At 40.8% G+C, this 27,500-nt stretch overlaps 3 protein-coding genes across 3 annotated transcripts in view; 2 read left to right on the top strand and 1 right to left on the bottom strand.

The window, feature by feature from the left end:
- LOC135089604 (protein 60A-like) overlaps positions 1–3,454 on the top strand; it is a 10,623-nt gene extending 7,169 nt beyond the window's left edge. Inside the window, 5 exon segments of the mRNA XM_063985416.1 lie at positions 476–516; positions 518–653; positions 2,195–2,217; positions 2,219–2,266; positions 2,268–3,454. Of these exon segments, the coding sequence (XP_063841486.1) occupies positions 476–516; positions 518–653; positions 2,195–2,217; positions 2,219–2,266; positions 2,268–2,555 (536 nt within the window). The 3' untranslated portion in view covers positions 2,556–3,454.
- Positions 3,455–4,486: 1,032 nt separating this feature from the next.
- The window catches only part of LOC135089600 (octopamine receptor beta-1R-like), an 84,134-nt gene continuing 61,120 nt past the window's right edge, over positions 4,487–27,500 (top strand). The window contains exons 1-2 of the mRNA XM_063985405.1: positions 4,487–6,817; positions 7,515–7,572. The gene's annotated coding sequence lies outside the window, so the exon portion shown is untranslated. The remainder of the gene's footprint in view (positions 6,818–7,514; positions 7,573–27,500) is intronic.
- On the bottom strand, positions 16,140–22,248 carry LOC135089483 (uncharacterized). The gene is made up of 3 exons (XM_063985059.1): positions 21,990–22,248; positions 19,291–19,468; positions 16,140–16,710 (listed from the first exon to the last, which is right to left on the bottom strand). The coding sequence occupies exons 1-3, from the start codon at positions 22,234–22,236 to the stop codon at positions 16,551–16,553; spliced, it is 585 nt and encodes a 194-aa protein (XP_063841129.1). The 5' UTR covers positions 22,237–22,248; the 3' UTR covers positions 16,140–16,550.

The following is a 27,500-nucleotide window of genomic DNA, read 5'->3' as shown; positions in this document are numbered from 1 at the left end:
TGGAAGGCAACGTACAATAGAGGCAGTGAAAAAAGACGTCATGAAAAAAAAAAAAAAAACATAAGTAACAGAAAAAAAAAAAACATATAACATTAAGAAAGAAATAACAAGACAGACGTGGATACTTTACCTCTACCTCCGTGTGTGCATTGCTGAATCATGCACACACATAGGGAGAATCTGCACGTCTTTCCACCATTGCCTAATTCTTGCATGTCTCTTCATCTCCCTGCACTCTAGCTAATCCCATGAAGGAGAACCAATTAAATAAACGAATAAAATCTCTATGTATTTTTCACCATTGCCTCTCACCAGTACCCTAAAAACACCACCACCACCACCACCACCACCACCAACAACAACAACAATAACAACAGGAAGTAAAACATGCATAATCTGTTTTTCACCATTGCCTCATCATCTTGCATCTCCTCTCCCTCCTTCACACCCTCACTCTTCACTCTTACATCACCAGAGCACGAGCGGCGGTTCCACGAGGTCGGGTTGTCCGGCGCCCTATGACCAGGAGGACTTCAGGCCCTTCATGGTGGGCTATTTCGGGCTGCCGGAGTCTGTTTCCAAGAGAAGCAGACTCCGAACCAAGCGCTCTGTCGGTTCCCCGCCCCGCAGCAGCCGTCCACGAAGCTACAGAGGTGAGACAGGTGCAGATGGTGGCTGAGAGATATACTGGAGAGAGAGAGAGAGAGGAGAGAGAGAGAGAGAGGAGAGGAGAGAGAGAGAGAGAGAGAGAGAGAGAGAGAGAGAGAGAGAGAGAGAGAGAGAGAGATGGATAACGAAAAGGATAGACCGAAATATAGACGGCCAGGGAAACAGTAGACTTAGTAGAGAAAAGCAGGCGTATATATGGACAGAGAGATAGGTACGGTAGATACGTAAAGAAGGTGGAATAGACGGACTTACGGAGGAGCAGACAGCGAGGTGATGATAGACAGGCGAAATAAGGGACAAAAATTTTTGTGGGCTGCTTCAGAGGCAATCTAATTTTACTGTTTTTGGGTTTTCTGTTTTGTATTTTTTTGGGGGGAATTTTCGATTTTTTTGGCAAATGGGAACTGTTGCCCCGAGTGGATGCCTTTCCTAACCTCGGACCGTGCCCGGGTCTCGAACTCGCGCGCAAGAAGACCCCAAGGCCCTTGATGCGCGCGCGTTACTGTTGTACCACGGCAGCTCCCGGTTTGATAAGTGACTGAGAGCGGTCATATGATAGGCCTATACATTCAGAAACACTTCTGTGCTGCAGCTCCAATACTTTCGAAAGGCTCTAGTTGAGGTTACACGGGTTTTTCAGGGTGCTTCTATGGTTCTAGTGACGGATTAACAAGATTTATATATTATTAACTGGAGAAACATTTGTGAGAGCCCGGCTTTTGAAAATATTCGTGATGAGAGAGCAAGGCGTTCTGAATGACTGTCACAGTGCCAAATGGATAGACAGGCAAACAGCGGGGAAATAGACAGGGAGATATGTGGAGAAGTTGAAGAGTAACGAAGCAAATATGTACGTAGCCTCGTGCAGATATACATGATATATATGTACATAAACAAGCGAAAAAAAAAAAAGTGAAAATGTAAGAACAATGTGAGTTTGTGTGTTGACAGGACATCATAAACAAACTATTCTCTCTCTCTCTCTCTCTCTCTCTCTCTCTCTCTCTCTCTCTCTCTCTCTCTCTCTCTCTCTCCTCTCTCTCTCTCTCTCTCTCTCTCTCTCATATTCTTGTTTAGTTACCGTCACTCCTTCAGCTCTCGTCTTCCTCGCACACATATCACAGGTCTCCCCATAGACTCCTGAACTGCCTTTTGAAAATCATTTAGCATGTTGCAGTCTCGTCAGGCAGTAGCTCTACAAATCTTACTGGTATCCTCCACCCCCCCCCACTTCTTCACACCCCTCGTACACACAAATCACAGACAGTTCCAAAGACTCAAATACTATTTTGTGTATAATAGCATTTTACAATTTCGTCATGCAATAATTCTAAAATTTTTTACTGCAATAATGTAACAAACACGTCAATGGATGCGATTTACCTAATGCTGTTGCGTAATTTGCATGCATATTTGTGTTGTGGTAACTTACAGTAGGTGTGCTTTACAGGTGACAAAATCTAAACAAGTACCTCATAAGACCAATACTTCATGATTTCACTCCTTCCCTCTCCCTCGCGTACAGAAGTCACAGACCGGGACGTCGACTTTGGATACTTGGTGTCGCCTGAAGCACCTGCACGTCTCCTTCCGCGACCCTCGGCTGGGAGAACTGGGTCATCGCTCCTGAAGGATACGACGCCAACTACTGCGAGGGGCACTGTGTCTTCCCCCTGCACGCCAAGATGAACGCCTCCAACCACGCCCTAGTGCAGACATTAGTGAAGCTTGTCGATGGAGTTCCTGACGATGGCGAGCCCCCTCCTCATGCCTGCTGCGCCCCTATTGACCTGGCCACCATCCCTGTCATCTACGAGTCCCACGAACGCAATATTGTCCTGAAGAAGTACCCGATGATGATTGTCAAGTCCTGCGGCTGTCATTGAGGGTGCCAGAGCTTCAGGCGTTGTAGTGATGTGCTGCAGTAGTAGTGGTCTGTAATTATGATTTGTGTTTGTGGTTTTATTAATGTTTAGGTTTAAAATACGCAACGGTAGCGTATGGTTGAAAAGATTGATTGTTTTAGATGAAAGTTAATGGAGAGAGAGAGAGAGAGAGGAGAGAGAGAGAGAGAGAGAGAGAGAGAGAGAGAGAGAGAGAGAGAGGAGAGAGAGAGAGAGAGAGAGACTTTCAATAATTATCTAGCTAATACTACGCCACTTGCCTCGTACTGTTTACGCGTGTTTTGTATAGCCTGCTTCTTTCTCCTTCCGTAAAATGTAACGTTAACAGAATGACTAAACATAAACACTACTCAGTCTCTATCAATTTTTCTTAACGGGATGACTAAACACTGATAATACTCGGCCTCTCCCTCCCTCGCTATAATGTATATACCTAGCAATCTTCCAAGCCTTTTATGTTACTTATAATAGCCAAGGTGTTATTCCCTTTCACTGCCATTTGGTTCATCTTTCATACGAACATAACATAAAGAAATAAGGGAAGCTGCAAGAACCCCTCAGGCCATCACGTGGCAGGTTCTGTAGTCATTTTCTTAACCACTAACTATTCTGAGACGTCTTTCCTTATTCTGCAGCCACCCGCAAACAATATACTGGTTAGAAATTGCCAAATGTATTCCCTTTAATATCCGTTTTCTTGTAGATGCTTATAAATATTTCACACGTTACTTCCGGTGCTGTGAATTGTAGCGCTGGCAGTGAAGGGGTGACACAATATGGTGAATGTCGCCGCGCATAGCACTATATTTCTGTACGCTCCTATATAGTAGCCTCATAGCTTACTGTATATCCTGGGAAAATAAAAATATATACACAAATCATTTAATATTGTATGGATTATGAATGATACCCTAGAAAGTGGTCGTATTTTATGGAAACGCACTCAGAAGTCAATTAAGTTTATAAGTTTATAATGAAAACCAAATCATTATTATTTTATTTCGAAATTAATTAAATGTGCAGATCTTCTGATAGCTTTAGTTATTTCAGTAATATCAGTTATTGGTTTTAGTTAATTAATTGATTAATTTATTTTATTTCTCTTTATCTATTATTATTATTATCATTATTATTATTATTATTATTATTATTATTATTATTATTATTATTATTATTGTTATTATTATCATTATTATCATCATCATCATCATCATCACCATTATCTATCTATTTATTTATTACGGAAAAGACTACCTATTTTCGTTTTATCTTTTCTTGTGTTTTGATACCAATTCTTAACCTGATTTAATGATTAATCAGTTACTTATCTTTATTTTAGTTATATGTTTGGTAACCTGCTATCAGAAAAAAAATAATAAAAATGAAGCTATTCTGATTTTCATTCTAGTCCTGGTGTTTTGATTTCAGTTCCAAACTTAATTTAATGATGATTAGATTACTTATATTGATAGTTGCAGTATTATCCCCTATCCCGCCAACAGCCAGTGACAAAATGAACAAAAGCAGTACGCATCCGAACCAAGGAGTGATCGGAACACCTGAAGCGGTGGTTGTGTGGAGTCTGCCTTTATATCAGGCGCTCTCTCTCGCTTCTCCTCACTGTTTGGGCCTTCTGTTTGCTTCTTTTTGTTTCCTTTTCTTTTCTCTTGTTGCCCAATATTTTTTTTCTTTACTCTATTTGTTTCCTATCTCCCATACTCGGCATAGCTGTACCAAGGATGCTTCCCTAAACAAAATAAGAAAAGATATATATATTTACTCATTTATTATTTTTTTTTTCCATTCTACCACAATATTTATTCTTTTTGATATATTATAGTAGCACCAAATGACTACAATGTTACGGCACCTTACATTTTTACAACCAGCAAAGCACGCAACACGCATGCGCTGTTGTGAAGTGTGAAGCACGTGGTCAGTCAGCACAGAGCACGCTGTTTTGGCAGGAGAGGCCTAGATATTCACATTTTCCTTTGTCTTTCAGCACTTTCCATCTTACCATGGGGTCCAGCCCTGCAGAAGTGTTCGGCGGGAGCGAGATAAGCTTCTGGCTATCAAGAGGCGAGCATACCATATGTATGGACGTAAAAGTGAGGAAAAAGGCAACCGTGGTGCCCGCCGTGGGACCGTTACGTTTATCTGATGAACAATGACGGCATGGTGTACTTACAGGCCCAGATGACCGGGTTCGTGGTGATACTGGAGGATGAGGAGTTCGGGCAGAGGTTGATTGGTGATATCTTGGTGAATGTGGGTGTGTATGCTGGCGAGGACGTCACGGTGGTGGTGGAGGAGGAGGAGACGGTGGTGGGGAGGGGCGAGCTGCGGTTGGTGGAGGGATTGGTAAGGGTATACGGCGTCGTGTTCATCATAAACTATGGTTTCTTGGTGATGCATGGCGTGGTGGTGAAGTATTAGTGATGAGGGTCTCGGTGGCATAGGTGGTGATGCTGGCTGTGTTGGTTAAGAGGCTGTGCTGATGAACTGGTCTTGATGTAAAGGGTTGTGGTGAGGCGTTAGGATTGGTGATGTCATAGTGGGGATGTACTGGGACTTCCGGTGATGAGGCTGTGTTGGGTCTATTTTCCCATTTGATAGCTAGAATCCTTCAATTTATTTCACTTAAATAGTCCAAATGACTTCCAGGCCCGTTGACTTTATTACCTATATATTAATTCAGGGCTGTTAATTATAATCTCAAGAGGAATTTTCTTGTAGTTTGAATCTATTGAATTTATTTTTTAATCAGCAATTGTTTGTTTTTATGTAATGAGTAGCGGATGCACTCGTTTGATTAGCAGAGATTTCATTTGATGCATTTATCTATATATTTTTTATCAGGTTAATATCAGTTGGTTTTAGCAGAGAGGAGCTTCAGTATCTTATTGTGCTGAGTGGTCCTAATACTTAAGAGTTTGTTTGCTTCATTGTGAAATTTTTTTTTAAAGTGGTTCAGGATAAGTCAACTTTTCATGGGTTTTTCTTTCTGTGGTCTTTAGAGGTCAGTGTTCTCAACCATGTGAAAAGAAGAAGGAACAAGACTTGTGTTCATCTTATGTGTGTATCTTGAGTAGTACTTATTTAGTTGGATATGTAGTAATGTGGATCTAATGTAATTTACACATTTGTCACCTTAAGTAACTAAAAAATTCCCAAGTTCAGTTGTGTAGTGAGCTCTTTTTAATCAGCAAATTTCTATATACAATTGCTATAATTATGCAGTAGTGTTTCAGTTTGTGTTTTGACTTTATGATAATTAGTGCCTGTTATAATATTAAATATTTAGTTCTCATGGGAAATCTGGTAATTTATTTATATTTTTTTTTTATTTTATATGAGAAAGGCACTGGTCTTGGGCAATTAAAAAAAATTAAAAGAGATTGAGGTGGTAGTTTCTAAAGAAAAACAATGTACGAGTAATACTAGTACACAATATTATAATTGATGGGTATTTTGGTTTTGATACAAAATATAGTTAATTATTTTTTGTAAGGAAAGTGAGATATGATTTTTTTTTTTTTTTTGCATGGACAGATTAATTATTATATTTCAACAGTTTTGAGTGTGAAATCTAATAATTCAAATTTAAGTTTTTAAATATAAATGTGATTATTTTGCATAGTTATTTTGCAGCTACATTTATTTAGGTGTGTCCAGTCTGGAATTATCTTTATCTCTTGGTCCTTTTTGGGGATTTCATGGGGACATGTAGACTAGGGTGCCTCAGCCTTACAGTGCAGCAGAGGGCCTGGTGGCAGATGTTGGCCAATCAGATTTTGTCATTGTGCCCAGTTAATCATGGCCAGAGAGAGTAACACAACATCACTCACTCCAACTCAATTATCCATTTCCTATCAGTCCCAAGTCCTCTGATGTAATGACAGGAGTAACAAAACCTTAAAATTGATAGATTCTTAACAGATGAGAGGACAAGACTGAAGGACGTGCTGAACAGTTAGAAGTGAGTGGTGACTGTGGCTGCATGAGGTGGTGGTGGGAGTGAGGAGGGTGATGGTAGAGGTGTTTGTGGGTGTTGGTGGAGTGATAGGTAGTTGTGGATTGTGCATGGATGAGGTCAGCATCCACAAGATATGGGTGGTGGTGGTGGTGGAGGTTAGGGTGAGATGAGCATGCATACAAAGAAAACAACCACATTAACAAGGTGAACACTGGCAACACACATCTGCAACTGTAACAACTTGCTTCACAACCACGGGAATTAGGTAAGTAAGACAGTTGTTGATGTATGTTTTATTGACTAGATAATGTAGAGTTAAGGAAACTAGTTATTTATTTATTTATTTATTTATTTATTTATTTATTTATTTATTTATTTATTTTTTGGTCCATCTGAATGATCTATCACAATATTGCTAAATTACAAATAGGAAATTTTGATGTTACCAGTAGCAAGTTTAGTAGTAGATATTTGAATATAATTAAGATTATGAATTTATCTATTTCTTTGCTTAATTGTAATAACTTCCATGTGAAGCTTACAATGTTTTTTTTTTTTTAGGAAGGACACTGGCCAAGGGCAACAAAAATCTTGACTTTCATATAGCGTTAACCTTTTCACAGTGATACAATTAACAGCACCAGAAGTAATGCATGAAATCTTTATGAGTATTTACAAGAAAGCAGGGGATGAAAAAGAATAGATTTTGCAATTTATAATATTGATAGTATTGATTATTGATAGTATATGTATTGATAGTAGTGATAGTACTAACCTAACCTAACCTAACCTAGCCTACTGTAATGTCTACTGTAATGTCTACACTCATATTTCATATGTCACAGTACGTAATCTACATAGGAGTAGGTGTGCTCACGCTTAAGTTCTCAAATATTTTTTTATTTGCTAGAGTGTGAGAGTAAAGTAGTAGTGTGTAAAGAATATAATTTTCTTCATTCCAGGAGGAAGACAAACTAAGGAGGCACAGTGATCCCAGCGAGAGGACGTGTTGGGGAGCAGGTGAGTATTAACCATCTCTTGGCCCTGTATTTTGAAGTGCTTTGGACTCAGATCATAGAGGTCATTAGTCAGATTTAAAAATTTTTCTCACCCCCCATTGATAATACAGAATTCTTTTTATATTACCATTAATTTAATTGATTTAATTGTCCTTGAAAACCATGACCCTTGCTGCAACCTGTTAAAAGTTGTGATCAGAGACCAAAGTAGTACTTAAGAATACTGTCCATTATTATTACGTAGCCTTTGATTCATTGACTGTTATACACTGGACTTGCAAGCAGGTAAAGGAACAGAATTGATATCTTAATGCCTCTTGTGTATTCTTTTGTTTCTTCAATTTTCCTGCCTTGGGTGAGTCTTCATTTGTTGTATTCATGTATCTCATGTTTACAGCCAACTGACTCTTGTAAAATATAGTAGTGTATTGATGACAGACTTTTTTTTTTTTTTATTCGAGGCTCAAACACCTCAGCCTTTTCTAACAGCCAATTCATGTTTGGTGAAGGAAGATTTTTATAACTTCCAGTATTTAAATTGTTAATTTTTTCTCCCTACAAGTAAAGTGTTCAGAAACCTTTTGGTCAGCCAAACTTTTGCAGTATTACAAGGCCAACCATTATGAAAAGGAAAAATTGACAGGCATACAAAAGCTTTCCTAATATCGTAGGGTGGGCCAGCCCTCAGAATAACAGTGAACAGGAATTTAAACAATTTATGTATACTGTGTATATTCACAGTTTGTCTCTGTAACTTGGAAAGCTTTTATTGGGGCCACTGACTTGTGCTTTGTCTGTCAGACAGAGCAAGTGTATTGAAATAGCATTTCTTATAAGTGCAAAACTTTATTTATATTCATTTTTAAAACTTACCTATTACAAAGAAGGCAAAAGTCTTTCACAGAAGCACAGGGCATTTTAAGAAAAGTTACAGTATGTAAAGCCATTCTGACATTACAGAGTACCAGCGCTTTGCGAGTGGATTTGCTGTTTATCAATAATATATGATTTTTTTTTTTAAGGAGGATGGCTCTCTCTCTCTCTCTCTCTCTCTCTCTCTCTCTCTCTCTCTCTCTCTCTCTCTCTCTCTCTCTCTCTCTCTCTCTCTCTCTCTCTCTCTCTCTCTCTCTCTCTCTCTCACACACACACACACACACACACACACACACACACACACACACACACACACACACACACACACACACACACACACACACACACACACACACACACACACACACACACACAATAAAAAAAAAAAATAAAAAATCCCGCACTACATCTGCCTACAAAAAGAGCAAGTTACCCGTCAAAACAATTTTCTTTACCTGTATGGGACCGATGATAACTCCCCCCCAACCACCACTCACGCCCCATGGCCCTATGCTGACCAACTTCAGTTTCTGCCCGCGCTGGACAGCCACACGTGGGCCTCGGGAATACGCGCCCGGCCGATGCTTCCTTTTCTGCCTTTTCTGGGGAGACTCCCTCGCTCCAGCAGGTTGGTCTCTCTCTCTCTCTCTCTCTCTCTCTCTCTCTCTCTCTCTCTCTCTCTCTCTCTCTCTCTCTCTCTCTCTCTCTCTCTCTCTCTCTCTCTCTCTCTCTCTCTCTCTCTCTCTCTCTCTCTCTCTCTCTCTCTCTCTCTCTCTCTCTCTCTCACACACACACACACACACACACACACACACACACACACACACACACACACACACACACACACAGAGAGAGAGAGAGAGAGAGAGAGAGAGAGAGAGAGAGAGTAGTTTGCCTTTTAAATCCCACATCGTGACTCGTTTTCTTTCACTGTTTACAAAGCCGAGCTGATGCTGGCGAGACTCCACAAAACTTTTCGCGCCAGTGTTCCCTTCTCCCCTTTTTTCCCGCCCCCTCCATTTTTCTCCTGCCTTTTCTTCCTGTGTTGCGTGGCGTGCGCGTTGCGTCCCTTTCAACTCAGCAGTAGCAGGAGTGTTACATGTGTTTGGGAAGCGTGTTTTTATCTTTTTTTTTCTATTTTTTTTCTTTTCTCCGTTGCGTGGCTGAAAGGACGTGAGGAATGTTATTGTAATGTTTTTATATGCTGTTACGTAGTAGTGTTAGGGAAGCGGTGTTTTCTATAATGTGGATTTATTTTGTAAGGAAGTGTTTTGGTTGTTTTAAGTGGTGTTTTTTTTTCTATTTAGATTTATTTATTTTATTTATTTATTTATTTTATTTTATTTTTTATGTAGGAAGGATACTGGCCAAGGGCAACAAAAATCTAATAAAAAAATGCCCACTGAAATGCCGGTTTGTAAGGAAGCGCTGTTTATTCTTTTGATTTTGCAAGGAAGAAGTGGTATTTTCTTTTTGTCACCTAGGTTCACTAATTATGTTTGTTAATCTGTTATAGCACAGTGAAGAGGATATTGTCTTCCTTATAACAGACAGAAGAGACTGAATCGCCTTCGTTATGGCACAGTGTTCTCTTCGTTATGGCACAGTGAAGAGACCACGTTGCCTTGTCTTCGTTATGGCACAGTGAAGAGACCACGTTGCCTTGTCTTCGTTATGGCACAGTGAAGAGACCACGTTGCCTTGTCTTCGTTATGGCACAGTGAAGAGACCACGTTGCCTTGTCTTCGTTATGGCACAGTGAAGAGACCACGTTGCCTTGTCTTCGTTATGGCACATTGAAGAGCCACATTGTGTTGTCTTCGTTATAACACATGAGAGAGGCCATGTTGTCTTCGTCATAATTCGATACAGAAGCTAGATGCCCTTCGTTATAACACAATGAAAACGGTACACTATCTTCGTTATTGCAGTACAGAGGCTACATTGTTTTCACCTTAACACGATATACAAGCTGGATTTTGTTCGTTATAACACAATAGAGAGAAGAGATTGTGTACGTTATAACAATACAGAAGATAAACTTCGCTATAACGACATGGAAAGTGCACACAGTATTCGTCACAACAGTACAGACGCTGCATTATCTTCATTACCACACGATATATTGAAGCTACGCCACTTGTTCTCTGTTACAATGCAATACAGATGACAGACAATCTTCGTCCTGCCAATTCTGTTATAATATCCGGCATGGCGTCCCCCTGGTGCAGCATTGGTGTGTTAGTACGCATGTGGGGCGCCTTTGTGGTGATTACATTGCGTAGTGAAGCGTGCTGGCCTCCGCGGCGGCTGGCTGGCTGGCTGGCTGGTTGTCTTGCGCGCGGGGAGTAGTATTGCCTGGCAGGGTAGACACAGAGAGCGACATGTTCTGCCCGCCTGCTTCTTTCTTGCTCTCGTTATTCTGTTTAGAGTGTTAAGGAGGATGTTTATTTTGTTTATTTGCTGTTGTTAATTTGTACGTTTGTTTATTTTTGTTTGGTTCAACGTGTAAGGGAGGTCATTTTTTTGTTTTTGTTTGCTTTTGTTTGCTTGTTGTTGTTGTTTGTTTGTTGTTGTTGTTGTTGTTCTACTTGTTATTATTATTATTATTATTATTATTATTATTATTATTATTATTATTATTATTATTATTATTATTATATTTTTAACCGCGTAAGAATGGTTATTCATTTCCTATTCTCTCTCTCTCTCTCTCTCTCTCTCTCTCTCTCTCTCTCTCTCTCTCTCTCTCTCTCTCTCTCTCTCTCTCTCTCTCTCTCTCTCTCTCTCTCTCTCCATTTTTCTTTTTTTCACTATCAGTTCGTCATAGCCTAAGGTGATTTATTTAATATAGAAATAAACAGGAAAACAGTCGTCCAAGGCTGATTTTATATCATTATTAGGTGATTTTTATATTACTGTAATAGGAAAACAGTTGCCCAAAGCTTATTTTTTTGTATGAACAGGAGAGCAGTTACCTGAAGCTGATTTTTTAATGGGAAAACAATTATCCAAAGCTTTTTTTCGTTTAAGCAGCAGAATAACACACACACACACACACACACACACACACACACACACACACACACACACACACACACACACACACACACACACACACACACACACACACACACACACACATCATTTATTTACGAGTATTTACATGGCCACACACATGACTGCCTGCGCCACATTTCGAGCGACGCGGCGAGTCAGCTGAATCAGTCATTGTTGGGGTGGACTCGTCAGCGTGGGCGGCATCATCATCACTGTCTACTGAATATGCTGAGAGTGGACATCGTTGGCAAAACTAGCTGCGGAATGAGGCAACTTGGATGAGGATGACAGATGGAAATAGCTAAACATGTGTCATAGGCGGATTAAATATGATGGCTTCTTGCAAGTTTTCTTAGTTTTATTACGTTAAGTTCTTATTATCCTGTGCTGAGGGAGATGCAAGGCTGAGGGACGCGTTCTTGCCTACATTAGTGCTGCTGCGGGAGTTATCACCCTTGAATGTGTATGATGAGTGGAAATCGTTGACGAAGTAGCGGTGGAAATATTACATGACGGCGGAATGTCCTGCGCTGAGGGCCGCGGACAGGAGTGAGGGATGCTGTGCTACATTAGTGCTGCGGTGGGAGGCATTACTTGGTGAATACTTATAGGCGCTGGAATAACGACACAGCATTGAGATGTCCCGTGGTGAGGGAGGTGGAGGTGGTGAGGTGGAGGTGGAAGTGGTGGAGGTGGTCAAGGGTGAGGACTGAGGGACGCTTTGCTGCCTGGATTGTCATCGCCGTGGGAGTGTCATCATTACCTGTTAAATATTTATCACGTTGGCGCGAAAATGAATGACGAAATACTGGAATATAACGCGCTGTACGTGACGTGTTAATATTTTGTTTTAACTATCCTTTTTATTTATTATTTTATTTAGTAGATGCTGCGGTGGGAGTCATTCTGTAAAAATAAGATATACTACTTAAATTAATCACTTAAATTAATCACGAAGTAGTGGAATATAATGCTTTGTAAATGAGGTGTTGGTGTTTTTATTTTTTTTCACCACTTTATTTGTTTATTTTTTAAGCAACAGTTGCAGCAGTGAGGCGTCATTACCTGGTAAATATCCATCATTGGCGCTGTAATTACCTACGAAGCAGAATACAAGGCGCGGTAAATTAATTATTGATGTATCGAGCACTTCACATTTCTTTCTTTTTCCTTAACTGGTACCTCGTGGAGTCATTACCTGTTGAAAGTCTACTGGTGACACTGAAATTAATTAAGGAACAGTAGTATATAAGGTGATGTATTGGTCATTTTTCTCTACCATTTTTTTCTTGTGTCTGTTGAATATTTAAGTAGAAATTAAAATCAAACGTAAAACAGCGGTAGTAATAATGGCATGCCGCACATTGAGTATTGATGCATTTATGTATTCACCACTAAAGCCTTTTGTTGAACCAGTGTTGCTAATTCAGTATTACCAGCGTCATTAGTACACCAGGTAGTGAATGGTTCGTGTGATGAGTAGAACTAACGAGAGAGAGAGAGAGAGAGAGAGAGAGAGAGAGAGAGAGAGAGAGTTCACGAATAGATGTTTGGAATAGACTCAGTAATCACGTAGTTAAAGTTAAATAAGTTAGGAGTTGTAAAAGAAGTGGGTAAGTGTTTGGCCAGGTAAGACGATAGGTGGGTGCAGGTATACAGTCCAGGTGAGAGGATGAGTAGCATTCCACGCCTGCTTCCCCTGAGTGCTTTCCTTCAGTCTAAAGTTCTCTGAGCTGCCAAGAATTATCAAGTGTCGGGTTGTGCAAGGAGGCTATCAGCGGGTCAGAGGGATTTAGATAAAAAGATAAAAAGAACAGTGGAAATGATGTGATTCTCTCTCTCTCTCTCTCTCTCTCTCTCTCTCTCTCTCTCTCTCTCTCTCTCTCTCTCTCTCTCTCTCTCTCTCTCTCTCTCTCTCCAGGATATTTTGTGGGTCGATTTCGCTGATTTGAACTGCCGCAACAATGAGGTCTAATGGCGCTCACTTCGGACTGTATTCGTGCCGCTGTTCGTATTGGTTCTCCAGTGTTCTCTATCTTTAGGACTTTTTCTTGATCGATTTTGATGATTTAGTTCACAGCAAGAGTAGGAACATATGGCGCATTTTGAGGATTAGTCGGATTCTTCCACGGTCCAAACCAAACCCAACCATACAAAATTTAAGCTAACCTAATGTCACCTAAAATATTGTGACATTGGTTAGGTACTTAAAACAGGGATTATCTTTTGTGACATTGGTGAAGTGAGTATTTTGAAGGAAAACTTTCTAATCTAACCTAAACTTTTGTGACATTGGTAAGGTATTTGTGAGGATAATAACCTAACCTAACCTAACCTAAACTTTTGTGACTGAGGTATTTGTGAAGATAATACCCTAACCTAACTTAACCTAACCTAACCTAACCTAGCCAAACCAAACCAAACTGAACCTAACATAATCTAAAACATGACATTTGTACATAAGTGAGGTATTTAAAAGGAAAACTAACACATAACCTATCAAACTTAACCTAACCTGATCTAAACTTGACATTCCTTAGATATTTAGAAGAGAAAGGCGTGACATTGTTGGGGTGTTAAGAAGGAAGGCCACGTATTGTGACGCCACCTCTGTAATGTAGTCACGTCAGGGTGGTGTCTGTGCATCTCTTGTCCTCAGAAGCCGTGTCAGTTATCTAAAGCGTTATGCAAGTGTCGTGATTCTGTTGTGGTGCGTGTGAGGAACAGACGATAAAGATAATTGTGTGTGTGTGTGTGTGTGTGTGTGTGTGTGTGTGTGTGTGTGTGTGTGTGTGTGTGTGTGTGTGTGTGTGTGTGTGTGTTATGCTCTTTCTTTTTATTTCTTCTTTTCTTTCCTTTTCTTTATCTGCCTTTGTCTTCCTTCCTTCCTTCCTTCCTTCCTTCCTTCCTTCCTTCCTTCCTTCCTTCCTCTTTTACTGTCTGCCAGTGTCTGTTAGTCAGTCAGTCAGTCAGTTTGTCAGTCTGTCTGTCTCTCTATCAGTAAGTCTGGTGAAAATGGTCACACAAATAGTTTGGTAAATGACATACAGTTAGTTGTTTCATCAGGTTGGTAGTGGAGAAGCAAGAAGGAACGCTAGAAGATTAGAGAAATTTATGGATAGCTGTTTCACATGGCCTGCCACGTGTAGGCCTACTAGCTTCTTGCATCTTTCCTTATATTGTGGCTTATTTATTATTTATTTATTTTTTTCAGCGCCTTTGACAGTGTTTACGTGAACAGTACTTGAGTGTGTGGTGAGCCTGGAGACAGTAAATATAGTGGGGTGTTCCTCAAAGTGCGGATAACTTGATACTGTACAGGCTGAAAGAGGCTGTTTTAATGGAGACAGGACTAGGTTACTGGAAAGCTGGGAGGGATAACTCTCTCTCTCTCTCTCTCTCTCTCTCTCTCTCTCTCTCTCTCTCTCTCTCTCTCTCTCTCTCGATAAAACACTTACCACAGGTCTAGGTGTCCATATCAGCATACAACTTGAGCTGGTTCAGTTTACTACTCACCACTAACCATAGAAAACGGAAAAGGGATACTGAGAGGTACTGGTGGGTGACTCAAGTGTGCAATGATGACTTAAGTGACCGTCCTCCTCCTCCTCCTCCTCCTCCTCCTTGTTCTTGTCTTCCTCGTCTTCCTCAACGTCTTTCTAGTTCTCCTCCTCCTCCTCCTCCTCCTTCTTCTCCTCATCCTCATCCTCATCATCATCATTATATAACAAAGCAAGAGAGAGAGAGAGAGAGAGAGAGAGAGAGAGAGAGAGAGAGAGAGAGAGAGAGAGAGAGAGAGAGAAAACAAGCATATTTACCACCCTGCTTGGACTCGAACTGGGGCAGAACCTCACCGCTGAGTCAGAGGGCGGGGCGGAACCTTTGTCGCATCAGCTGAGGCAAAAGTTAATTAACACTAATGAGGGAGAAGTTATTACTGTGTGTTTTGATGTACGTGAGTCCGAGTTGTACATTTATTATTGTCGTTGTTATTGTTGTTGTTGTTGTTGTTTTTCTTTGGTTGTTGTTCTTACTTTATTATTATTATTATTATTATTATTATTATTATTATTATTATTATTATTATTATTATTATTATTATTATTATTATTATTATTAAGTCAGCTTAACATGCGAATTTCATTAAGCATTTTTAAGAGAATGAAATACACATGGACCCCAGATTATTATTATTATTATTATTATTATTATTATTATTATTATTATTATTATTATTATTATTATTATTATGAACATCACACGTTTTCACAAAGAAGGAACACTACAACACTGATACATATCTAAGTAAACACACACACACACACACACACACACACACACACACACACACACACACACACACACACACACACACACACACACACACACACACACACACACACACACACACACAATTCTACAATAATGCTAGCAAGAGACAGCGTTTAGTTGCGAGGATACTGGCCGGGAGTTGAGCAGTGCGAGGAAGAGCAGCAGTGGGCCGAGGGGACACAGCGCCTGGGGTTCCTGAAGCTAGCCAGGAAAATGTTAGGCCTCGTGTATTTATATAGAGCGAGACCTGCTGCCATGGTTGTTGTTGTTGTTGTTGTTGTTGTAATTTTCAACTGGAACGACTGAGAGAGAGAGAGAGAGAGAGAGAGAGAGAGAGAGAGAGAGAGAGAGAGAGAGAGAGAGAGAGAGAGACTAAGCTGATCCGTTATGTAGTAAAACCAGAGACACCATTGAACAACGAAACTGATGAACAGAAACGACAAAGAATAAATAGACAGAGAAAGAGACAGACCGCCAGACAAACAGACAGACAGACATGGACAGAGAAAGACAGAGAATAGGCAGGTCTATTATGAGTTAAAAAAAAAAAAAAAGACCCCATTGAACAAGTAAATTAATGATAGGAAACTTGACAATTGAAAAATAACCCTGCCAGAGAGAGAGAGAGAGAGAGAGAGAGAGAGAGAGAGAGAGAGAGAGAGAGAGTAGGTCAGTCAGTCAGTCAGTCCGTCATCCCTTCCGTGTCCCAAACCCTCATTTTCTACGGATGCTCGTTATGGACACGTGGGGACACTGCTGCTCGTACGCCTGGCAGTCACGTTCCGCCCTGCCGCGCTCCGCTGCCTGACGTAACGCCCATACTTCGGTCGCCTTGCTCACGGACACCTCCACTAGGTCGTCGTACGTGATTTGCCTGTAGGAGGGGGAAGACAGTGTTATTTTGCCTGTAGGAGGGGGAAGAAAGTGTTACGTTATTTGTCTGTAGGAGGGAAAGATGTGTTATTTGAGAAGGGAAATAGAGATGGTGATGATGGAAGAGAGAGAGAGAGAGAGAGAGAGAGAGAGAGAGAGAGAGAGAGAGAGAGAGAGAGAGAGAGAGAGAGAGAGAGTTTTGTTTATGTTATGTAATTTATTGTATTTGTCTAAGTATATATTATTTACCTAACGATATTATATTTCGTGTGACTTCCCTTTCCTCATTTTTTTCCCTGTCATGTTTTGTTTAATATTTTTTGATCCATTTTTTGTATTTTTGTCTTATTTTTTTCCTCCCCCTTCACTTTCCTTCCGTTTGTCATGTTCTCTTGTTTCGTGTTTGTCTGTTATAGCTTTTTTTTATTATTGTTCTTGTTTTTGTTGTTCCTCTTTTGTCAGTCTTTTTTCTTTGTTGTTGTTGTTGTTGTTGTTGACACCAGCTGTTCTCCTCGTCCTCTTCCTCCTTGTTCTTCATCTTTTTCACTTGGTCTTCATTTTTTTCTTCTCTTGTTCTTCTTTGCTTCTTCTTCTTCTTCTTCTTCTTCTTCTTCTTCTTCTTCTTCTTCTTCTTCTTCTTCTTCTTCTTCTTCTTCTTTCTTGTTCTCTCATTTTTCTTCTTCTGTTGTTGTTGTTTTTCTCCTTCGTCTTCCTCATTTATCTTCACCACCACCACTACCACTACCACCACCACCACCACCACCGACATCACCAGTATTTCCAGGAATGCCTTGGTTGGGCGGCGTTGGGAGATCAAGGAGTGCGTACATTGCTCCGACGTGTGGAAGGAATTGGAGGGATATTTACCACAGAGAGAGAGAGAGAGAGAGAGAGAGAGAGAGAGAGAGAGAGAGAGAGAGAGAGAGAGAGACTGGCAGAAAATTGCTAAATAAATTAATAAATAGACAGAAGGATATACAGGAGATAGGGGACGAGGGAGAGAGAGAGAGAGAGAGAGAGAGAGAGAGAGAGAGAGAGAGAGAGAGAGAGAGAGAGAGAGAGAGAGAGAGAGTTGGTAAATAAGTTAATAAATAGACAGAAAGATAGGCATGAAACAGGGAACACGATAGAAAGAGAGAGAGAGAGAGAGAGAGAGAGAGAGAGAGAGAGAGAGAGAGAGAGAGAGAGAGAGAGAGAGAGAGAGAGAGAGAGAGAGAGTTTTAAAATGTTACAGCGTAGGCCTAAGCTTGCAGGAGATCTATAGGTATGTGTGGGTGTGTTACATCAGTGTGGCTTGTGAAAGTTGTTTTTTTTTTTTTTTTTTTTGCTTTTATTTTTGTCTAATCGCTATTTTTTATTTTTGTATCAATCCATCTATTCTGAGCCTCTTCTATTCTTGTTTTCTTTTTTTTTTTATTATTTTCGTCTTGTTTATTTTCGTTTTTGTTGATTTTCGTCTTTTCGTTTTGTTTCGTTTCGTCTTGTTTATTTTCGTTTTGTGTATTTATTATTTCCTATGATTTTGTTTTATAATTCTTCACATTGTTTTAAAATTTTCGTCTCATTTTTTGTGGATGGCTTCGTTTGTTATTGTTAGTCTATTTTATTATTCTCTACCTCTTTTCCTTTCTTGTTTTTTTTTGTATTCTTTTCGCATCTTTTCTATATTTTTAATTCTTTTCGTCCTTGTGTTTTGGGTGAATGGCATATTTTATTATTATTTTCTTCCCTCCTATCCGTTATTCTTGTCTCGCTTCCTGTTCTTTTAATTCTCAGACATCACTCCTATACCGTAAGTTCACCACCACCACCACCACCACCACCACCACCACCATTGCTGCTGCTGATTCATTAAAAAAATATATCCTGGATGTCAATGTGTTCAGATTTTCTTAACTTGTCAGAGAGAGAGAGAGAGAGAGAGAGAGAGAGAGAGAGAGAGAGAGAGAGAGAGAGAGAGAGAGAGAGAGAGAGAGAGTTTTCTTCCTCTTTATTGCATATTTTCTACAGCGCCTGAGTGAGCAAACCCTAGTGACAATACTTTTTTTATTTTGTATTTTTTAGCTTGTTTTTACTTTCTCTCTCTCTCTCTCTCTCTCTCTCTCTCTCTCTCTCTCTCTCTCTCTCTCTCTCTCTCTCTCTCTCTCTCTCTCTCTCTCTTTCTTTCTTTCTTTCTTTCTCTCTCTCCTCTTCCTCTTCCTTATTCCTTTCTCCCTCTCCGTGTGTGTGTGTGTGTGTGTGTGTGTGTGTGTGTGTGTGTGTGTGTGTGTGTGTGTGTGTGTGTGTGTGTGTGTGTGATTTTCGTCTTTTTTACGTTTCTTCTTTGTGAAGCACGAGAGAGAGAGAGAGAGAGAGAGAGAGAGAGAGAGAGAGAGAGAGAGAGAGAGAGAGAGAGAGAGAGAGAGACAGAGACAGAGACAGGAACAAGCTTACACACACACACACACACACACACACACACACACACACACACACACACACACACACACACACACACACACACACACACACACATCACCACCACCACCACCACCACCACCACCAACAACAACAACAACAACAACAACAACAGGACACACACCCAATCAGACGAGACAATAGGACAGCTGACGGCATGGTCACCCCTTGGGACACCCACAGCTCAGCCTCGCAGGACACACGTCTCCTACACGCCTGCTCCTTCACGCCGTAGCCCGCCCACGCCTCTTCCAGCAGCCCCAGCACGCCCACCACTCGAGACGTGTCCGGAAGGCCGTTATCTGAGGGAATAGACGCGTGTAGGGTGTAGGTGCTGGCCGCTCGCGTGTCACTTAGCCTGCTGTGGATGGATGAAGTCTTGTGCGTGTGTTGTAGGGGGTTGGGGGGTGGGGAGGATGTTCCACCACCACCACCACCACCATTACAACCGCTATTGCACGGCAGTTATTAATTACTCTCATTACAGTTAGCGCTGACTCATAATTGTTCCTTGGTCACCGCTTTCTCTCTCTCTCTCTCTCTCTCTCTCTCTCTCTCTCTCTCTCTCTCTCTCTCTCTCTCTCTCTCTCTCTCTCTCTCTCTCTCTCTCTCTCTCTCTCTCAGGACCTTTAACCTTCCACTCTCATAAGCATCTCCATCTCATCTCCCTCTCCTTCCTATCTTTCCTCCACTCTTTTCACCTTCCCTTTTCTCCTTCACCTTATCTCCTCCTCCTCCTCCTCCTCCTCTTCTTCGTTCCCCCTTTCCCTCTTCCTCATGCCTTCTTTGCTTTTCTTACTTTATTTTCTCTTTTTCTTGTGCTATCCTTTTCTCTTCTCTTCGTTTATCCTTTCCTTCTCTTCTTTCCTTTTCTTACTCTTCTTTAATTCTTTCTTCTTTTTTGATGTTTTTTTTATTTTTTTTCTTTTTACTTTACACATTTATCACGTGTCTTTCCCCTCGTTTGCTTTTTTTTCCCTTTTTCTGTATTTTCTTTGTTTCCTCTTCTTTTTTTCTTACCACCTCTTCTCTTTTCTTGTCTGCTTCCTCCTTCCTTGCTTCTGTTGCTCCTATTTTCATTGTGTTTCCCTGTCACACCTTTATCACATCTCTCCTCTTCCCTCTTTCTTTCCTTCTCTCTCTCTCTCTCTCTCTCTCTCTCTCTCTCTCTCTCTCTCTCTCTCTCTCTCTCTCTCTCTCTCTCTCTCTCTCTCTCTCTCTCTCTCTCTCTCTCTCTCTCGTTTTTCCCCACACTTTTCTCTCAGTTTTCACTTATTCTCTCCTCCTCTCCCACTCCTTCGTTAGAGATCATTCTATCTTTATTTTTAGTCTTCTTTCCTTGTTTCGTCTTCTTTATTCTCTTTTTCTTTCTTCCATCATTGCATTTCATTTGTTCCATCTTTCCTTCCTTCCTTCCTTCCTTCCTTCCTTCCTTCCTTCCTTCCTTCCTTCCTTCCTTCCTTCCTTCCTTCCTTCCTTCCTTCCTTCCTTCCTTATCTTTCCATCTTTTCCTGCTACTTGATTAATTTCTTTCTTGTCTTCTTCCTCCTCATCCCCATATTCTCCTTTTTCCTTCTCTTTTGTTATCTTGCCTTATTCTTCTTCTTTTTCTTACTTTCCCTTCCCTTCTCCTCTTCTTCTCTTCTCTTCTTTTCTTTTCTCTTCTCTTAATATACCATCTCATTTCTTACACTTTTAATCTTCTTTTTTCATAATTTACTTTATTTCCTCTTTCCTCAGTCCTTCCTTCCCTTTCCTTCTTCTTCTCTTTTTCTATCCTCCCTCTTTACTTCCATACTTGTCATCGTATCCCTTCCTCCCTTCCTTCTCCCTTAATTCTTCCTCCTCTGTGATTTTACTCTCTTTTGTTGTTGTTCCCTTTCTCCTTCTTTATTTCTCTCTACTCCATTCATGGTTCCTTCTATAATCCTCTTTTTTCGCATTTTCTATTTTCTCTTATCTCTCTCTTATTTCTTGTCTTACTCTCATTTCCTTCTATTCATCCTCATTGCTACTTTATTCTCCTATTCTTCCCTTTCTCTTTTCCTTCTGTCATCTCTCTTCCCATATTTTATTACTTTTTTCCTCTCATCTCTTCTGATTTTCTTTTTGCTCTTTCCTATCCACTCTTGTTGCTATTTTTTTCCTTTCCCCTTCTTTCCTTTTCCTTCTTTCACTTCTCCTTTCGTATTTATCATTATTTCTTCTTCCTGTCTTATCTCTTCTTACTTCCTTTCTGCCCTCTCTTCTATACCCACTCATTGCTTCTTATTTCCCTCTCCTCCTCCTTCCTTTCTTTTAAATTTGTCGTATTTACTATTATTTTTCAGCTGTCACTTCAGTTTTTTCTACTGTCCACCCCCATAATTTCTTTTTCCTTTCTATCTCCTCTCATATCCACCGTTATTGCTTATTTCCTCTTTTCCTGTTCATCCTCATAGTTTCCCTGCCCTATCTCCTCTTTTTATTGCTATTTATCCCCTCATAACTTTGTCCCGTTCTTTCCTCGCCTTGCACTTCTTCCCACCTTCATAACTTCCCCCCCTTTCTTACTTCATCATCTTACTTTCTCTCATAAATGCTTCTCTTCATTTCCTCACATTTCTATCTACTGTAACTTCTCTTCCTTCTTGTTCATCATGCTCACCTCACGCTTCTGTTCACTCTCACAACTTCTCCCCCTGCCTTTTCTCTCCTCACCTTACACCTGTATTCACCTTTCCTTGTCACCTCACACTCTTCCACCTTCATGACTTCCTCTTAACTGACACTTCTCACACGTCTATCCTAACCTAACCAAACCTTTATACTTCCTAACCTCACCTTTCCCTCCCTCTTGCTCCCAACTCCTGTCAGAACGCTTGGACTGGTCGGCGCTGGAGTAGTAATAGGCGTAGAGAGCGATAGAGGTAACGATGAAGAAGATTCCCAGCGCTAGGCCCGCCGTGGTCACTAGAGTGCTGGTGTTGTAAGCGTACACGTAAAAGCGAGCTGCCTCTGCCATCGCCGCCACTGCCATGCTCTCGTCCTGACCCGTAAAGGCTATTGTGTCTCCGCTGCTGCCTTCCATCGCTGTGTTCTGTGGAAGATAGTGCGTCTCTAGATTATCCGTTGATTGGAGTCTATATGTGGGAGGATGCGTGTGTGTAAGCGCCTATAGGGTATACCTGAATACACCTGTGAGGGAATGTGACTGTGTGTGACCTGTGGAATGTATCTGAATGTATTTGTGGGAGGGTAAACTAAATGAACCTGCAAGACAGTACAGGTATCTCTCTCTCTCTCTCTCTCTCTCTCTCTCTCTCTCTCTCTCTCTCTCTCTCTCTCTCTCTCTCTCTCTCTCTCTCTCTCCAACTGATTCTGATTTTAGTTGTTCTGCTGCCTCTGTTCTCCTCCTCCTCCTCCTCCTCCTCCTCCTCCTCCTCCTCCTCCTCCTCCTCCTCCTCCTCCTCCTCCTCTGTCAGGGTTAAAGACTGATGCGTTACTCATTTGAAAGGAGGAGGAGGAGGAGGAGCAAGACGAGTGGAGGAGGTAAGGGAGTGTCACAAGTTAGTTGACATTGGGTCTTTAAGGAGAGAGAAAGAGAGAGAGAGAGAGAGAGAGAGAGAGAGAGAGAGAGAGAGAGAGAGAGAGAGAGAGAGAGAGAGAGAGAGAGAGAGAGAGAGAATCCGTCCCGAAGTTGATGCATAGAGCCAAAACTTTCGGAAACTGACACTATTGTGGTAGTGATGATGGCGCCACCACCACCACCACCACCACCACCACTACTACTACTATTATCGCTAACACCATCACTGTTATCATCACCGCCATCATTATCATCATTATCATTATCGTTTTCACCACCACCACCACCACCACCACCATAGCTAGCAGTATTAGCACGTATTGTAATAACATTAATATAATTAAATAAACCTGTGCAACACACCTGAGAGAGAGAGAGAGAGAGAGAGAGAGAGAGAGAGAGAGAGAGAGAGAGAGAGAGAGAGAGAGAGAGAGAGAGAGCTGTGATGGTGTTACTACTACGAATATTAATTTTAAAAAGTGGATTTAGTGGAAGAGAGAGAGAGAGAGAGAGAGAGAGAGAGAGAGAGAGAGAGAGAGAGAGAGAGAGAGAGAGAGAGAGAGAGAGAGAGAGAGTAAATTCTGGTACTTCGAAGAATATTAATTTTAAAAAGTGGATTGAGAGAGAGAGAGAGAGAGAGAGAGAGAGAGAGAGAGAGAGAGAGAGAGAGAGAGAGAGAGAGAGAGAGAGAGAGAGAGTATCGGAGCTCATGACAGGAACCAATAGATATCTCATTTCCCCAGACAGCTTACCATTCACGGAAAATACATTTATGATTGAGTGATGCAACTGTACTAGTAGTAGTAGTAGTAGTAGTAGTAGTAGTAGTAGTAGTAGTAGTAGTAGTAGTAGTGATAGTGGTGGTGGTGGTTAGTATTATTATTATTAGTAGTAGTAGTAGTAATAGAAGAAAATATAGACACTACAGAAAAGGGACGAGAGAAAAGAAGAGGAAGAGGAGAGGTTGGAGGAGGAGGAGGAGGAGGAGGAGGAGGAGGAAAAAAGAGAGGTATTATAAGAGAAGGATGAGGAAAAAGCAGAAAAAAAAAACATATTATTAATAGTTGTGGCGGCGCAATGACAATACATACATCAGTAATAGGAGTAGTAGTAATAGTAGCAGTAATAGTAGTAGTAGTAGTAGTAGTAGTAGTAGTAGTAGTAGTAGTAGTAGTAGTAGTATAAGAAGCCAGTCTATGAAGTCGATCTGTCAAGCCATCCAGTATTTTTTAGCTAAGTTTCCCAATCAAATGTCGATGAGTGAAAAATAATCACGGAAAGAAAACGAAGGCGTGGGTTCTAAAACTCCACTTGAATGGGGGATAAAAATAGAAAGAAAAATATAACTTAATGGGCTTTGCGAGTGATTTCCCCTCTCCTCCTTCCTCCTCCTCCATTTCTCCTTCTCCTTTCTTTCATCTTCGCTTTCCTCTCCTTCCCTCCTCTTCCCTCTCTACTTGTTCGTTATCTTCATCTTCCCTTCCTATTCTTTTCCTCCTTTTCCTTCGTATTTTTCATTTTCTTTCCCGTTCTTTATCATTATTTTCCGTCTTTACCATTCTTCATTCCTTCCTCATCTTTTCCTTCCTCTTCCCCATCTCTCTTCTCCTTTCCTATCACCGTTATCCCTTCTCTTCTATTCCACTCCTATTCCCCTTTTCCTCTATCTCCTATCTCAACCTCTTCCCTATCATCTTTATCGTCTTTCACCCTTTTCCCCTCAAACGTTATCTCCTCCCTCCCCTCCCGTTCCCCTCCTCCTGAAATATATTGGTGACGTGAGAGAGAGGGCTGGTCCAATCAGCGTCGAGGAGAGTGACGTCACAGCCATTAAAGCCGCCGGATTGGTGCAGAGCGTGACTGGGAATGTACTGGGCAGAGAGAGAGAGAGAGAGAGAGAGAGAGAGAGAGAGAGAGAGAGAGAGAGAGAGAGAGAGAGGGGGGGGTGCAAAGGACTATGGTGTATTGGAAATGAAGGTAGGCAGGGTAAAGGAACGCTGGTGGTGGTGGTGGTGGTGGTGGTGGAAGGGATGAGATTATGTAATTCTGAATAAGCTAAAAGAACGTTGTGGTAAAGGTATTATGTCTTTTAATTGGGTTTTTAAGGGGTGGGTTGCTTAAAGTGTGTATAAATAGATAGGTTAAGAAAGAGAGAGAGAGAGAGAGAGAGAGAGAGAGAGAGAGAGAGAGAGAGAGAGAGAGAGAGAGAGAGAGAGAGAGAGAGAGAGAGCGCTATCCCCTTTATCTCTCTCGCCAGGGATAGGAAGACGATGTGAAGAAGGCAGAAGAGTGCAATGAGAAGCTTATGAGGGCTAATCGAAGCAGTTACCCAATCCCATTTTCTTTCTTACCTGGCGAGGAACGAAGGGGAGACTACAGGGAATATATAAACTGAAACCCTCTCTCTCTCTCTCTCTCTCTCTCTGTATGTGTGTGTGTTTGTGTTTGTGTTTGTTTGTTTGTTTGTTTGTTTGTTTGTTTGTTTGTTTGTTTGTTTGTTTTCATTCCTCCTCCTCTCTTTTTTGTCGTTTATTTATTTATTTATTTATTTTTTCATCCTTGTCAAGTCCCAAGAGTCACGTCAAACCAAGACATTTCATTCTACTCTCTCTCTCTCTCTCTCTCTCTCTCTCTCTCTCTCTCTCTCTCTCTCTCTCTCTCTCTCTCTCTCTCTCTCTCTCTCTCTCTCTCTCTCTCTCTCTCTCTCTCTCTCTCTCTCTCTCTCATCTTTGTCCCATCCCCCGAGAGACACACAGACATGCCGCACTCTGGGATCCTGCACGCTCAGGTCTGCCTTTTAGTAGCTCAGGCCGCGATGGGAGGATCCTGCTTCTTGTGGCCTGCCGGGGATTGTGTCTGGGGAGGAGTGACTGGCTGGGTGAATGTAGGAGGATTTAGTAGGATACGTGAAGGATATTTGTAGGATGTGTAGAAATGCTGTATATGTACGTAGGTGTTTACAGGACGCAGGAATTTGGTAGTAGGATTGTTAGAGGTGTCGTTGTAGGAGACAGGCATTGTGTAGGATACGTGTTCAGATGTAATTGTAGGAGACAGGGATGTGTAGAGGGTTAGGTGTGATGTGGGTGGTAAGAAGCAAGTGTAGGATCGTCTGGGAGGTGTCGGAGACTTTTGTTACGTCATCGTGGTCTGGCAGTCACGAGGGAGCTGTGAAAGGTTATCTCAGTTTATGGATGAGGATGACAGGTGGGGAGAAGAGGCAGGTGTGTTTCATGCAAGGACTTTCACGTGTAGGTTTGACACAATAATAATAATAATAATAATAATAATAATAATAATAATAATAATAATAATAATAATAATAGTAATTGCCTCACAAGAACAGACTGAACTAAACGAAAGATATCAAAACTAATGAAGGAGAAAGAAATCTGAATATTATTGCTCCCCAAAATAGAGACTGGATGAAAAGATGCAAAATTACTGTTGATTTAACCACGTAGACCTCTTGGTGCTCAAAAAGTTGCTAATGAAGCGCCCGGGGTGTCCTAATGCCCTCAGAGGGAAAAAAAAAAAATCAAAGGGTAAAGGAAGATTTATCTCCAGGTGTCGTGATGCTGAGAGAGAGAGAGAGAGAGAGAGAGAGAGAGAGAGAGAGAGAGAGAGAGAGAGAGAGAGAGAGAGAGAGAGAGAGAATACATAAGAGAATACATGAATTAGTGCACGTGATTAGTAAGCATCGTGTTACAGAAAGACGGATGAATGAGTGGGAATTTTTCAGTCCGGTGAGCGATGCAAATGTTTCAAATTGTATTATAGAAGGAAGAAAGAACGAGAGGAAAAAAAATATATATATATATAGTTCTATGTTGTAAATGAATAAAAAGATGAAGGAAAATTTGCTTCGATTATCTGATATTTGACGGAGAGTATATAGATGAGTGTTCCTGAGATAAACAAAGAGTAAAACATTTCACCTCAGAAGTGGGAATCGATAAAAAATGTCCCCACTTCGACTCTTGATTCCACAGCCCTGTATTCTAAGCACGCGTGGATGTGATCAGGGTGTGTGTGTGGGTGTGTGAAGTTCTTGGATATTTCTATTGAATTTTTGGTGTATTTGAGTGTTTTTGGTTTGAGGCGAGGGCTTATAATACCTAGGGGTCCAAGTCGAAGATAAAAAAAAAGAAAGAAAAAAAAAATGAAGTCGGAGTCGAGTGATTTGGTTGGCGACTCCACAACGCTGCTTAATATCGTGCAGGTAAATCAACTACCTGTCTTATTTAAAAGTTACTTGAAGTTTATATTTGATGGAGTTTATATAAATGACAAGCAGAGTGTTTTAGAAAGAACAAAGAATACTTATAAAGTTTGAGCCCAGTACGGCTTAATACTGTGAAAGAAACACTTGTATCTGTCATGGTTAAAAAGGTACTGATGGAGGTTGTATGTACAGTACGGAAAAATGACAAGCAGAGTGTTTCAGGGAGAAGAATAAAGGATAAATAGAAAGTTTGAGCTCAGTCCGTCTTGATATTGTTGGAAAAAAAAAAACTGAAGAAAATTTTACCTTCACTTATCGTAATTAAAAAAGTTACTTGATGGTGTTTATGTAAAAAACAAGCAGTGTTACAGGGAGAGGAATAATGAGGGAGAAACATTTAACGCTTAAGTGTATTGATGTGAAAAAAAAAAAAGAGATAAAAATTGATGAAAAATGTATTCTCTACCTATCCTGATTAAAAACGCACCTGATAATGTAAAATATAAAATGAAGAATAGGAAGGAGAAGAAAAGTACTAAAA

The sequence above is a fragment of the Scylla paramamosain genome, chromosome 33, assembly GCF_035594125.1.
Source record: "Scylla paramamosain isolate STU-SP2022 chromosome 33, ASM3559412v1, whole genome shotgun sequence".
Classification (NCBI taxonomy): Eukaryota; Metazoa; Arthropoda; class Malacostraca; order Decapoda; family Portunidae; genus Scylla; species Scylla paramamosain.
This window is presented reverse-complemented; position numbering and strand designations above follow the sequence as displayed.